Source organism: Lampetra fluviatilis, chromosome 15 (genome assembly GCF_964198595.1).
Source record: "Lampetra fluviatilis chromosome 15, kcLamFluv1.1, whole genome shotgun sequence".
NCBI classification, from domain to species: Eukaryota; Metazoa; Chordata; class Hyperoartia; order Petromyzontiformes; family Petromyzontidae; genus Lampetra; species Lampetra fluviatilis.
This window is the reverse complement of record NC_136289.1, coordinates 7,931,254-7,944,296: the sequence shown is the minus strand read 5'-3', so window position 1 is coordinate 7,944,296 and position 13,043 is coordinate 7,931,254. Positions and strand designations below refer to the sequence as shown.

General features: G+C 43.6%; 1 protein-coding gene across 1 annotated transcript; it reads left to right on the top strand.

Moving 5' to 3' along the window:
- On the top strand, positions 1–12,182 carry LOC144936160 (ubiquitin-conjugating enzyme E2 A-like). Its single transcript, XM_078863080.1, has 6 exons — positions 1–246; positions 4,757–4,837; positions 5,210–5,235; positions 9,378–9,467; positions 10,129–10,217; positions 11,083–12,182. The coding sequence occupies exons 1-6, from the start codon at positions 203–205 to the stop codon at positions 11,209–11,211; spliced, it is 459 nt and encodes a 152-aa protein (XP_078719206.1). The 5' UTR covers positions 1–202; the 3' UTR covers positions 11,212–12,182.
- Positions 12,183–13,043: the final 861 nt, after the last annotated feature.

Sequence of the window (13,043 nt, the reverse complement as noted above, 5' to 3'; positions counted from 1 at the left end):
CGACGCTGCGTGGTGACGTCACCGCACCTCGCCCGTGTAAATAGCCAAAGAGCGGCGAGCGCTCGTTCGCCGATCGACGGCTGTGTTATTTATTTATCGTTTTTGTTGTTGTTATTTTAGTAATCGCGTGCGTGTTTATACATATATATACGTCGCGTGTTTTTATTATTATTTTAAAGCAAAAGAAATCAAGGAAGGAAAGATGTCCACGCCTGCCCGAAGGCGCCTCATGAGAGACTTCAAACGGTGCGGTTCCAGGCGAGGCGGGCCCGAGTAGGCCGCAGCACATACCTACCACACACATACCACACACCTACCACATACGTGGCAAATACGTGGCAGTACATCCGCGGATAACATGTGTGACACTTGCATAACGTGATACGGTACATGTATAACGTTTATAACACGTATACAAGGCGTGACTGTAATGTACGTAGGACATAGTCTCATTACAGTGTCATGTAACGTACTGACTCATTACACATGTACGTACTGTACAGATTACAACACATGTACCATACGTAGTGCATGTATAACATAAATACTGTACACAAGTTGAATAGGTAGTAGCGTACATAGCACATACGCAATACATTCAGTATCGTAGTTTTGAAATAATGGCTTTATTAGACACGCTACACATCCACGTGAAGAATGTAATATAACACATTAAGCGAACAACAACAACAACATGTAATGTGTGACATCGCTCAGGTACACACATGATTCACATGTACAAGGTTTATAACAAAACAGGTACGCGGTGTTTTAGACCCATGACCAGTCTACGTGTGATGGTGGTGTCGTGTCTGTGGGTTGAAACTCCCTCTTGAGAGACGTGAGAAGTCGGAGGAGATGTCATCGTGAGAGCCGCCGAGTGCTTTCAGAGGTTTTTTTTGTTACCATCGCGTTCACAATAGAGTATTTCCTTGAGGAAATGGTTGGCCGTCATAGCCAAACATGACCCTTCTTGTGAAATACATTTTGAGGCTCAGCAGTGAGGTTTTCCTGGGTGAATGAACGACTACAGTACTGCATTGTACAAGAAAATGTGGATTTACGTCGCATACATATATGGTTCCGTCTCTTTCGGACGATGTCCAGTAACACGGGCATATTGTATAAAAGCAATCGGTTATCACATGACTCTGGTAATGTTGTTTATTCCCACTGGTAGTTTATAAATCAAACATGGGTTAGCCGTGGTCTTTTAGATTGAAACAACATCAAGAGGTTAAAGGTGAGAGCTTAGAATGGTGTTTGATTTGTTTTAGAACTGTCAACATTTGGTCACGATTCCGGTGGCACACAATGGGCCACACTCGAGAATCCACGTCGCCAAGGAATATTTCACGTTGCCTTGTAGAATTGCCAAGCGACTGTCGTAGGAGGTTTTTTTTTTAGAAACGTTCTGAACAGCCACAGTAAATAGGACTTCTTGGGCCCTCCAATGTAGTTTAGTGTCGAGTCACAGCCGTGCAGTGCGTCACATTGTATGCTAACGAACGTTGTTTAGTTATGGCGCGATAAGAGTTTGGTAAAAAAAAACCTAAACGCAAGATGCACGTCTTCCGTGATGAGACAAGTTGATAATGTAGAGTTATTTAGAAACCTCAGACGTGTTCGCCGCGGCGCAAGTTACGCAACGGGCCTGTGTAGGCAATACCTGAGTAAAAATAATTCCGTGATTCTACAAAAAAACCCCATGTTTGTTTAGACCCTCTAACAAAATAAATAAGCAAACGAGACACTACCCCTCTTTCACATATCTGCCCCGAAACATGAATACAAGTGATTTTTACACATCCCCATTAGTCACTCGCCTTTCTTGGGAGTGCGGAATTTCAACAGAATTCGTTCTAACAAGCAAGCTCTGGACCGGTTTTGACATTCATTGGATGAGTAAAACAGACTCGCATGTGTTAAAGTGGAGCTACAGATGTAGGATAAAGGCGTATTGGAACTTATATATATTTTTAAACGAAGCTAATGATTATGTAAAATTTTGATTTAAAGCTTTCGTGACTGCAGGGATTAATATTTCTTGGTTCTTTTGGTAAAGTCACGTAGAAGGGAAACAATAAAATAATAAAAATATAAAACAATAAAATTCTCACGACGTTTCGACTGCAACACAAGCAATCATCAGATGACGATTGCTTGTGTTGCAGTCAAAATGTCGTGAGAATTGTATTGTTTTCTATTTTTGTTATTGTTTCCCTTCTACGTGATTTTACCGAAAGAACCAAGAATACTAATGATCTTCTTGGTTTTTCGGTAAATCCCTGCAGTCACGAAAGCTTTAAATCAAAAGATGTGTTGCTTGTTTAGTCCATTTTTTTAACACGTGCATTTAATACTAGTGATGATGTGTTTAGATTTTCTGTGTTTTGTTTCCACAATTCAAATGCACTGTCACATGGCTATACACACGTGTTTTGTGTGTATGCATGTTTGGGGTGGAGCATCGGTTTAATTGTTATGGCACCTCGCCATGCAGTCTGTAAACACCACCACGGTGGGACCAAGGTGGCCAAGTGTGGTCACGGCCCCACCACAGCTTCTGCCAATTCTAGTCTTCATAGGTACTCGCGAACAGCATTTGCTTCATCAGCCTGTTAAAGGCTACGTGAAGATTCTTGTGTTTGTTGTAGGTATGCTTATGTGACGTACAGTGCAAAGGGGCAATGCAGGAAAGACAGGATTAACGTTTCCCCCCTTCCCATGGATTCAAGCTGCTTTAGAACCTGTCCTACACATGATCTGGCTTTGGTCACTTAGGGCTCCTTCAGAGGAGTATTTACTCTACATTTTTCCAGGCGGGTTGTAGTCAAGTTCACTACCCACTTTTTACCCCTTTGCCAATTCATACCCGTTCACACCGTGTCAAATTATATGTGAGAAATTAAGGTTAATGCACACCTTACTCTGTCATTAGCAATCCACACACCAGTTGACTCCGTTATCATATGCTCAGTTTCACTCTTGAGCAGTATACATTTTCCGAACGTGATTTTCTGGCTTTGTGGGTCGAGTGTGCTGGGCACTGCACGTTTATGTCCTGGGAGCGAATTGTTTAATCCACCATTGCATATTCCAGTGCTCTATGAGAGTGACTATCTGGCCTCCCTCGGGGTGAGAGGGGAGAAGAGCAATGCTATACTTAGCATGGTGGTCCCTTGCGTAAGAACCAGCTTGTAGACAATCTGAACATGGTGGACAAGAGTTGCATGATGTCTTTAGTGAATGCCTATTTTTGTAGAGCATCAGATATTATGGAGGATAATATAAGTCTATGGTTTGGCGTGAACGAAACGGGAAGGTCACGACATGTTGCTGGGTAGGAGACCTGCTATTGTGGATTGATTGTCACTGTGGTTTCCACTCTTAGTCGTTTGCATTCTCGTGCCCTGCTAGGAGGCTATGTCAGAGTTTAATGATGATGACCTTTTTAGTGAACCCAGAATATGCTTGACTGTGCTTGATGGTTGCTAGTGAGAGCAGGACTGGGTTCAATGAGGCTGATGTTTCATTCGCGTCAATTTGTCACGCTACACAGAGCTGCCCAGCAGTCAGCTGATTTCTAACGCCCTTGTCCACATGTACTAGACGTGTGTGCAGAGTCGAGCCTTAAAAGGTGTTCGTGATGTCGAGAAGAAAACAAATGTCGTGGCTGGCTCCGAGCATATTCTTGTGTAGTCGAAGCTGACAGCTCACCCTGGACACGCATGATACAATAGAATGAGTCGTTTTCACATTTTACTGTTCCGTGTGTGGCTTCAACAAGACCCGTTCCATATTTTAGTATCTGTGGCTTTTACACCAGTTTAGTTTTAATTGCAAATGATTTACTTTCAGGTCCTTTGTTGGCAGTTCATGTTGACTTTGCCATCTCCCTTGTAAAGTATCTTGTAGGAAATCCATTAATTTAAAATTGCCATATGAGCTGCTAGCTGCTATTCTGACTTCGGTGTTAACGTTCAGTGAAGTGCTTTGTTGCATATTTTAATTATGAGGTAATCATGTTCTTGAGACATTCAAATGCAGCCATTAGCATTTTATATTTTAATGGAAATTACAAATCAAATTGGTGACATTCTGTAAAGAAGATTGTCTAAAAAACAGCACCTCCTTGGTGATGGAAATCAATGCAGATCTTAGGTGGATTTCAGAGCCGACTCTTTAAGGAGCCTCCATCGAGGTTATTTTGCCACTCGTGTTGTTCTTCCTGAGCCCCACCGAGCCACCACAGTGGTTTCCAGTTCTGTGGGCTACGGAGATGACTCGGCATTCGTGGGGCCCAGGCTATGCCTGCGCTTGGCAGGCATAGCCGCTAGTCGAAGTTATTATCAGCATATGAGGATGTTTCGTTTCCTCATGGCTGCGCGGGTGAGTTGCCTGTTAGTGATGCATCGAGGGCCTCTGACGTAATCGGCATAAATGGCATAGCAGAGCAGCTCACTTTGTTCATTGAGGTGTATTATGATAGTTTATAATGTTAAATTATGTCCTGAATCTGAATGCATATTATGATCATAACATATGTAATGTAGTTTTGGCACATATATGCATCTGTATTATAAAACATGAACAAAAAATACAAATGTTGAAACACTGTTTTTTTACATTTAGTTTTCTGTAGTACATGAATATGAAATAGTTATTGGATCAGGCGTGTCATTCTTCTTTGTCTTTCCTGCACTGTACATGTTATTCCTCAATGCCCATTCTCCACATCTCTTCCCCTCCTCAGGTTACAGGAGGACCCTCCGGCAGGAGTGAGTGGGGCGCCCTCAGAAAACAACATTATGCTGTGGAACGCAGTTATATTTGGGTAAGTCAGGTGGGGGACCTCTGACGGTCCCCAAAGCACCCGTCGTTCTTCTTGTATTACCATCCACTTCTGTGCCAAGAATGTCCCTTATACCTAACGACATGTGCACCCTTAGTTTTTAACTGGGATTGCAGTCTCCCTGACGTTACCTAAGCGTCGGCGAGATTTATGGAACATCACAAGCTTTTATGCACCCCGACGATTAATAATTGATGAGGAATGTCTTTGCTGCGTCATCTTTACTGGCTCCACGTGTCTTTTTTTTACGGACCGAGCCTTGTCACGAAGCTGGGCAGGGTGATCAGTGTTCACATTCTGTGTATATGCCCACTAAAACGCATCCTTAATTTGTGTTCACGTTATGCTTTTCAGGCCCGAGGGAACTCCGTTTGAGGATGGTGAGTTGTCATCCTTCCCACTCTTATTTAACGGTGATGGTGTTGAAGCCGCTGTGTAAATCAGTGGAATGGCATTCTCGATTGCTCTGCCAATTGGTTCCTGAACCTCTTCTTGCCCTGACTGCAGGAATTCATATTCTTTTGTCTTTCGGTAAAGTGACGTAGATAAGTTCAAAGAAAAAAACTAAAACTACGTTTCGATCGTAACACAATGCGATGGTCTCACACGAAATGTATTTCTCTAAGATGAAGGTACTTTGCAAGCCCACTGGCTATCAACAAAGATTCGCTCATGAAGCCATCCATATATATAGACGCAGACATAATTTCAACCGAGAAGATGGGTACAAACTGAGCAATCATTGGAAGGACGTTATCAACCAGTTTAAGTCATAACTGGCTATGATGTTCCCATCCTACCACCTTCCGATGTTAGTTGTGCTTTACGCCCATTTCAAGCTTGCGCTTTCACAGGATTCACACTAACACAGCCACTTCGCACGCCGACCCCTGTGATCTACCATTAACATGCTAATATCTCATTAACATGCAAATTTTCACCTGGCAGCCCTTTGATTGGTGGAAAACCAACCACCGTCGGGTTGACTGCCCACCACTTGCATTAACATTGGCATTGGCTGCTGACATTTGGTTTGGGCTACGCCCATTTCAAACCTGTATAAATAGTTTGCCTTTGGAAGCTAACCCCCCTTTTCCTGAAGACGACGGCTTGTGTTGCGATCGAAAGGTCGTAGTTTTAGTTTTTTATTATTTTTTTTGAACCTATCTACGCGACTTTACCGAAAGACCCAAGAATATACTCTTCTTGCCTGTGAACTGAATTGTATTAACTTGCACCCATGTATAATCAGCGTGTTAGGCTCATTAGTTTTACATTTTGTTGGAACTATTGAAAGAAAACATAAATATTGTTGTCGAGTTCCAATTTTGAAGTTGAGAGACTGACATAGACTTGGGATTTAGTGAAAATGCTTTAGGTTTAAAGAGCCAAACTAAATCACCCTAACAAAATAATTGGCACACAACTTTTTTTAATGATAATTTTTATGTTCCTGCACGACATAGTTATTTGCGGAGGTTTTTCCCCTAAAGACTCCAGCTGGAGTTGCTATGTTGCCTCTCTTGGCCAGTCCCTGAGCAAGCTTGCTGTCAGGGCCTGTGTTTTGTGCCTTAGCAATAGGGTTGACAGAGCGCTCGTCGCACCGCCACGGGACGACGAGGCCCCCTCTGGATTTGTCGATTTGGTGTGTTGGTTGTGGTGACCTATTTTTTCTCGCCCGTGCATCGTGAATCTGCACGTAAGAAACTCCCCCATTACTTTGGGAGATGTCGCATCGTGGTGGGAATGCACATGTTTGCCCGGTGAAGTGTTGCTTTCCATGACGTCCTCGTCATTCTGTCATAAAGCATAACCTCTGGTGGTCGATATTGGCCCAGGTAGAGTATGCTGCAGGGATTTGGTGATACCCACAAACACACGATTTTTGTCCTCATGAAGGTAGCTTTGTTGTGAGCTGATCTCCCAATGTGAGCCCAGAAATGGGTTTGTAATGGGGTTTGTGAAGCTGGGTTTTAGAAAATACTAACCAACAAACTGACAGCTGTTATCTCTTTGATATTGTCGAGACTGTTCCTGGCTCTCCTACATAATTAATATGCGAATGAATGAAAGAAAAAAAACTTCAGACGAGCCTGTCATTGTAGTAATCGAGTGACATTCCTGTGTCATCACTCCCAAATGGTTCACTACTTCAATGCAGTGTCATCACTAGAATGATATGACACCTAACTAATTTTAAAGTATATTTTCTCTTTAACGATGCTTCAAACTTATGTTGGACAGCCTTGGAGATGTAGGCTAGGTAAACATAACTTCAAGAACCCTTCTTTGTAATGCATATTGTAATTAATATTTTTTACCCAGCTCCAGTGGTTTCCAAACTCCATCATGACTACATTAACCCCTCCCCTCTGGTTTTCACACCTGATAGGCTCACAGTGATGGCATCCCCTTTACTCTATTTAAGACCGAAACAGGAAGACTTCTGAACAATTCTGGAAAATCGCCTGATGAAGCTGGTTGTAATCACCAGCGAAACATCATCCTCGAATTGTGAATGTTGTGGCTTGTGCTGAAGTAGTAACTAATTGGCACTTTTTGTTTACGTCAGTTAACGACACGATAATATTTACTCGATCTAAAAATAAATTTCCTTTATTATGAATATTATTGGTCGCGAAAGCCTACGTGTTAAACCCCATCACGATGCAGAGATACTCTTGTGCAAGTTCATCTGTTGATTTTAATTCTATAGCTTTTTGCCAATGTTGCTTTGGGTGTTGGCTGTTAGCAGCGGGTGTGTGATTGGGCTGAAATTCGAGGTGAACTGTGTGACAAAGAAGCACCTGTGATGTCGAGTACAGTTTTTTGTTAAGGCAGTCAAATAATGCCCCACCAGGATGGTTCACGTTTCATCCACATTCCTGCTCACTGAGCCCAAAGTTCGTCTGCCATTGTACTACATTAGCAGCAACAATTTGGTTAAAATGTAAATGTCCAACTTGCACTTGGGCTAGAGTAGTGCAGACCAAACTACTTGTGTGTGGATTTGCAATTTGGGTAGCAGTGTCATCGTGGTGCACTGCAATATAATTGCAGCAAGTTTTATTCCTGATAATGATGCACAGTACCAGTGTGAATAGGTGAACCTGGGATGATTGAACTCTCATATTTGTTCTGCTTTTACCACGCATACAACCTGAAAACATATCGGAAAGATGTACGGCACAACCGTGAAAACCCTACGCAGTGATGTTACTGGTATGATTGACTTCAACAAAACAAGTGGCGACGTCAGCGCTGGAGGAGAGAAAGGCGGCTGGACACATGCGATTCTGGCCCCATCATCCCATTGTGGCCTTTGATTGTCCCATTCGGTTTTGTGAGTCCTAGTGCTGTGTTGTGGTGGAGACTGACGAGAAGAAGGGAGCGAGTGTGCGTGCCTGGGCATGCCGTGCCTAACTAGAGCCCTAGCACGGACACTCAGCCTGGTCGCTCCTCTCCCTCCCCCCAACCCCCACCCCTTCCCATGCTGCTGCTGACGCTCAACTGTGCGACCTTGACTGCCCCTGACAAAAAAAAGTAGCGGTCATTTAGGGTCGTTTCATTTACTCGGCTCACATGGCACAGTGTTATTTAAATCAACACTTGGCAAACTCTCTGAGCCCTTGAATTGGCATGTCGGTTTGTTATTTACAACTACAAGTGCAGCCTTTTTTCAATTCACAACTGGAGATAAGGGAGAACCCATTGGGGTGCCTTCAGTTTGTAGAATGTTAAATTCCAGGTGAAGTATGTATTGGTGAGGCAGTGTCTCACCAGGGCCGGTACATCAGCATTCAGTCCTTGTTGGACCACATCTTCAACGATTGCAATGGTATCGGGCACAGGAACTTTGGTGAACAAAGAAACTTCTTCGAAACTAACGAGCAAATCACCAGGGGAGAGTGAGATGTATTTAATTGACGATACCAGATGAGCTAAGTTATGTACAGGAGAGGTGGTCTTACCAGTGAATGGCTGCAAGATTTCAAGACAGATATCGGGCCAGTTTGTAGGCGGGTGAGCCAATGGTGGAGACGATGGGACGAAGGGGTGTACCTTTTTAATGGATTTTTAGTAAGCCATATAATCTAGGTGGTCTCGCAGCAGAAGGTTTTAAGGAAAACCGTTTGATCTGTTCAATTAATGAAGCTGAATCAGTGATGATACTTTTCGTTTTTGTAACGAGGTTGTTGGTGGGATCTCTTGAAATGTTTGTGTAGCTACCATCATTAAGTAGGTCCTGAATTTTGTTATTGTACACGGTTTTGTCCATGAGTGAGTAGTGTCTGTGGAATTTATGGAACATTAAAAAAAAAGCCAAGCCTTGTCTTGATTATCCTGTTAACACTGCAGCCCGCCATTGCTTGTTAGTTACAGGCTTGCTGATTTTGTAAATTATAGCGATCAACTGCGAGGCAAAGTGTTGGTGTTTTGACAAGAGACTGATTTACAGCACTGCTGTTGCTGCTCTTGGTGGTGTGGTGTTGATTGCGGCCGCTGTTGTTGTGCTTTGCAGGAACGTTCAAGCTGACGCTGGAGTTCACGGAAGAATACCCTAACAAGCCTCCCACAGTGAAATTCGTGTCAAAAATGTTTCACCCCAATGGTGAGTTGTGGTTCTCCTCATGTGTCAGCCTTGCTTCAAAGTAACAAATCTCTTTTTTTACCTATGAAATGAAAAGTTGAATGTTAATTGCACTAGCTCGCTGTTGACCTTTGACAATGCCAAGGAGTAAGACGAAAAAATGTTCTGTATTCTTAATCGCGATTAATTATGAAGTGCTGTGATATTGGTACCTGGTTATTTCATTGGCTGCCTTATTGATTAATATGACACATTCATTCCATGCTGCTAATTAAAAATGTTCCTTGAGTGCAGGCAAACTCTGGTTAAAAACAGGTGTTCATTAATGCCAAGTGGGGCGTGCAGTCCTGTAATTTGTCGACATGACTTGTGTTTAACACCCAGGCAAGCTTAGTCACGCTTATCTTTCCATTAAACAATTATTTGTTAAAAAAGGATGATTCATTTGCACACAAAATGTGCAACCCTTTGTCAATCCTCCTCAGACATAGGGGTAGTTTAATTATAATTCATCATACTAGTCAGTGCAGATTGGTAAATGGGGGCACCAGGACCGCTTAATATATTGCACCACTCATGTTAGCTGTTTCCAGGAATCAAAGCCAGTTTGGCAGATTTAATGTTAAAACTTAATGTGAAATGCAGTTTGAGTTAACGGAGCACTTGTATGTGTTTCATTCAGTGTACGCAGACGGCAGTATATGCCTGGACATCTTGCAGAACCGGTGGAGTCCAACCTACGACGTATCCTCCATCCTCACCTCCATTCAGGTGGGTCGCTCGCACTACATTTCCCTGACGTCCGTCATTAGTCCTGCGTCGGTTTGGACACCAATGGGTACTCGCAAAGCGGGTCGGTACTAAGTTGTGTTTACGACTTTCCGTTGGGGTGCGGATTGGTTTGTGTTTATGTTTGGCTGATGTCCGACTCGCACTCCAACGGCAGTCTGTAAAAACTACTTAGTTTCAGACGCACACTGCGGGATCACCCGTGGGTACCCAACCAAATGCAGGGCTCTACATGGTGGAACAGAGTGGTTAGGTATGCCCCCATGGCCCACAATGAGTGCTGTTCTCTGTTAAAACCAGACACAACTCTGGCAATAGATCAGGAGGACTACACTGCTCTGCCAAAAAAGAGGACACATTTGCTGTTTTTCTATTACCACCACTTAATTATAAATATAACAATAATGTCACTAATTTTAGGAAGGAAAGCCTGTGTCTCAAGAGAAGGTTCTGCAATGGGATGTGTATCAAATTCGGTATAAGGGAATGTATTGTGTACAAGTTTTAGACCGAGTACCCAGAGAAAAATCTATGCATACGAGGGTTATAATACTCAAACGGTCGCAGAGATCGATTCACAAAACTACTTGTTAAATTCCCTGGCTCCCTCAAAGCCCGGATTGTTTGGAAGTTTCACACATTCACATGATCTGCCAATCCTTGTTTGTAATGTGCTGGACTACATGTGTGCACCAGCGTTCCCGACTTTAAATAATAGCAACGTGATGAGTTTCCATATGTTCACGTTGCACCCCTGTAGATGGACTCGAGCTCTTGCGACTACGCAGTCATAGCCAGTGCGCTAACGCTGCTGAATGCGCACCCTTTGGGGGTCTTGTCATTGCAGTCTCTGCTGGATGAGCCCAACCCCAACAGCCCCGCCAACAGCCTGGCAGCACAGCTGTACCAGGAGAACAAGCGCGAGTACGAGAAGAAGGTGTCCGCCGTCGTGGAGCAGAGCTGGCGGGACTCGTAACGGTGGCGCAGCGGCTCGCCACGCCACCATGCCACCACGCGGGACTTTTGTAGAAATGGGAGCAATTGTCGGGGGGGAGGTTTGGTGGGGGAGAAGGGGATGCGAGTGAAAGAGTGCAGGAGGGAAAAAAATAAAAATACAGCATGTCAGCATCTCTTAGGTTGGAAAGTAATTGGCAAATGTTTAACCGAATTTGATCCCTTAATTCAGTGTATTACGATAACAAGACTAACAATGACGGTCGTGGTAACCTCTGTCCAGCTCTTGTAATCAGAATCTGGTTCATTTTAATCGTGTGATGTGTAACGCTAAAGCCGCATTGAATGGGTGGAAGGGGTGCAGAGTTTCTGTGATGGCGTTGACATCCTCGTATCCCAAAGTGAGCCGAGTGGGTAGGTCGTCACGCTGGTGGTGGCCGTGTAAGATGATGGCGTGTCGCAGCGTCGCGTCACGTTGTTCCATTGCAGTTGCACGTCGGACCCGCCTGCCTGCTCGCACGCTCGCTTCACAAACCGTCCCATTTGCCGCTTCTGCTGTTTGGCTTGGCCAAAAAAACATTTTTATTTCATGCATAATGAGTGCAGGTATCGCCTGCCCTTGCTTTAATTTTTGGACGTCTTTAGAAGTATATATTATGTATTTGCTGTGTGTCCGACCCGAGCCTCTCTCGTCGGCGTTGCCGTGTGTTGCCCACTGAAAGAGAATCCCCTAAAGGGGGGCAAAGAACTTGGTGCGCGACAAAAATTGCCGCCGTGTTGCTAAAATGGTCGCTTTCACGAGAGGGGGGGGTGCCTGTCCTGTTCGCTTTTTGCTGGGCTCATTGCCGTGTATTGTTCCGGAGCCTATTCCCAAGTGGTGTTTATGTTTGAAAAACGAAGAGAACTTCATACGTCTTTGCACTTTGATTTAAAGCTGTACAATTTCCTTCTGGGTGGAAGGAAAAAATAATAAATCTGTTGAAACCTCGTGAATTTCGTGTTATTTATGGATGGAATTTTTTCTCTCCATTTCTTGTAAAGTTACCACGTAAAATTTGATCACCACTTCACCAAAATGTAGTGGCTACTGTGGAAAACACGTTAGGTCATACAATCAAATGTTTACGAGGGTGATATTTTAAGACTAGGAGTGACACTTCTATGGTGGAGTGGGTAGTGTAGTGATCAGCACAATGTGCTATGAACCCGGTGACCCAAATTTGTATTTTTGGTCATCGCCAACAGTGGTTGAGTAATCTAAACCTGTCCTGGGACTCCTTTCACCAATCTGCTGACCGGCGTGGTGAACTAATCAAATAGTCCCCATTACACATGGTGCCTCTTCATCCAGCAGTAGATTCATAAAAGGGCTATAAATTATATATATTTCAAATAGCTTTACCGTATTTGCTGCGGTAGTATATACTGTTTCGTGCCATGAAGATGTTAAGTACGGTACTGGACATGACAAAGTATGGTGGATTTTGGAAGAATACCTCATTGCAGAAACGCATAAGTGAATCGGTAGAACTGGTCAGCTTAAAAATACAGTACATTTGGGCAGGAAAATCTACATCAATAGCACGGATTTGGTTTGGTCATCATCTGGTTGTATATACTGTATTAATGTCTGTAAGGTGATCTGATAAACCTAATCTCCATCGCAATGAAAGTTGAAACGTTTCAATCTCGGTGACCCTGATTCACCCCGCAACCCTGACTACACCGCAGGTATTGACGTCACGATTGCATGTTAACCAGACCCAGTTGACAGTCGATTAAGGATTTCATTTCGGACCTAATCCAACCGCAACACTCGGCCAGCACAGGTTGTGTGAGCCGAATTCACATGGT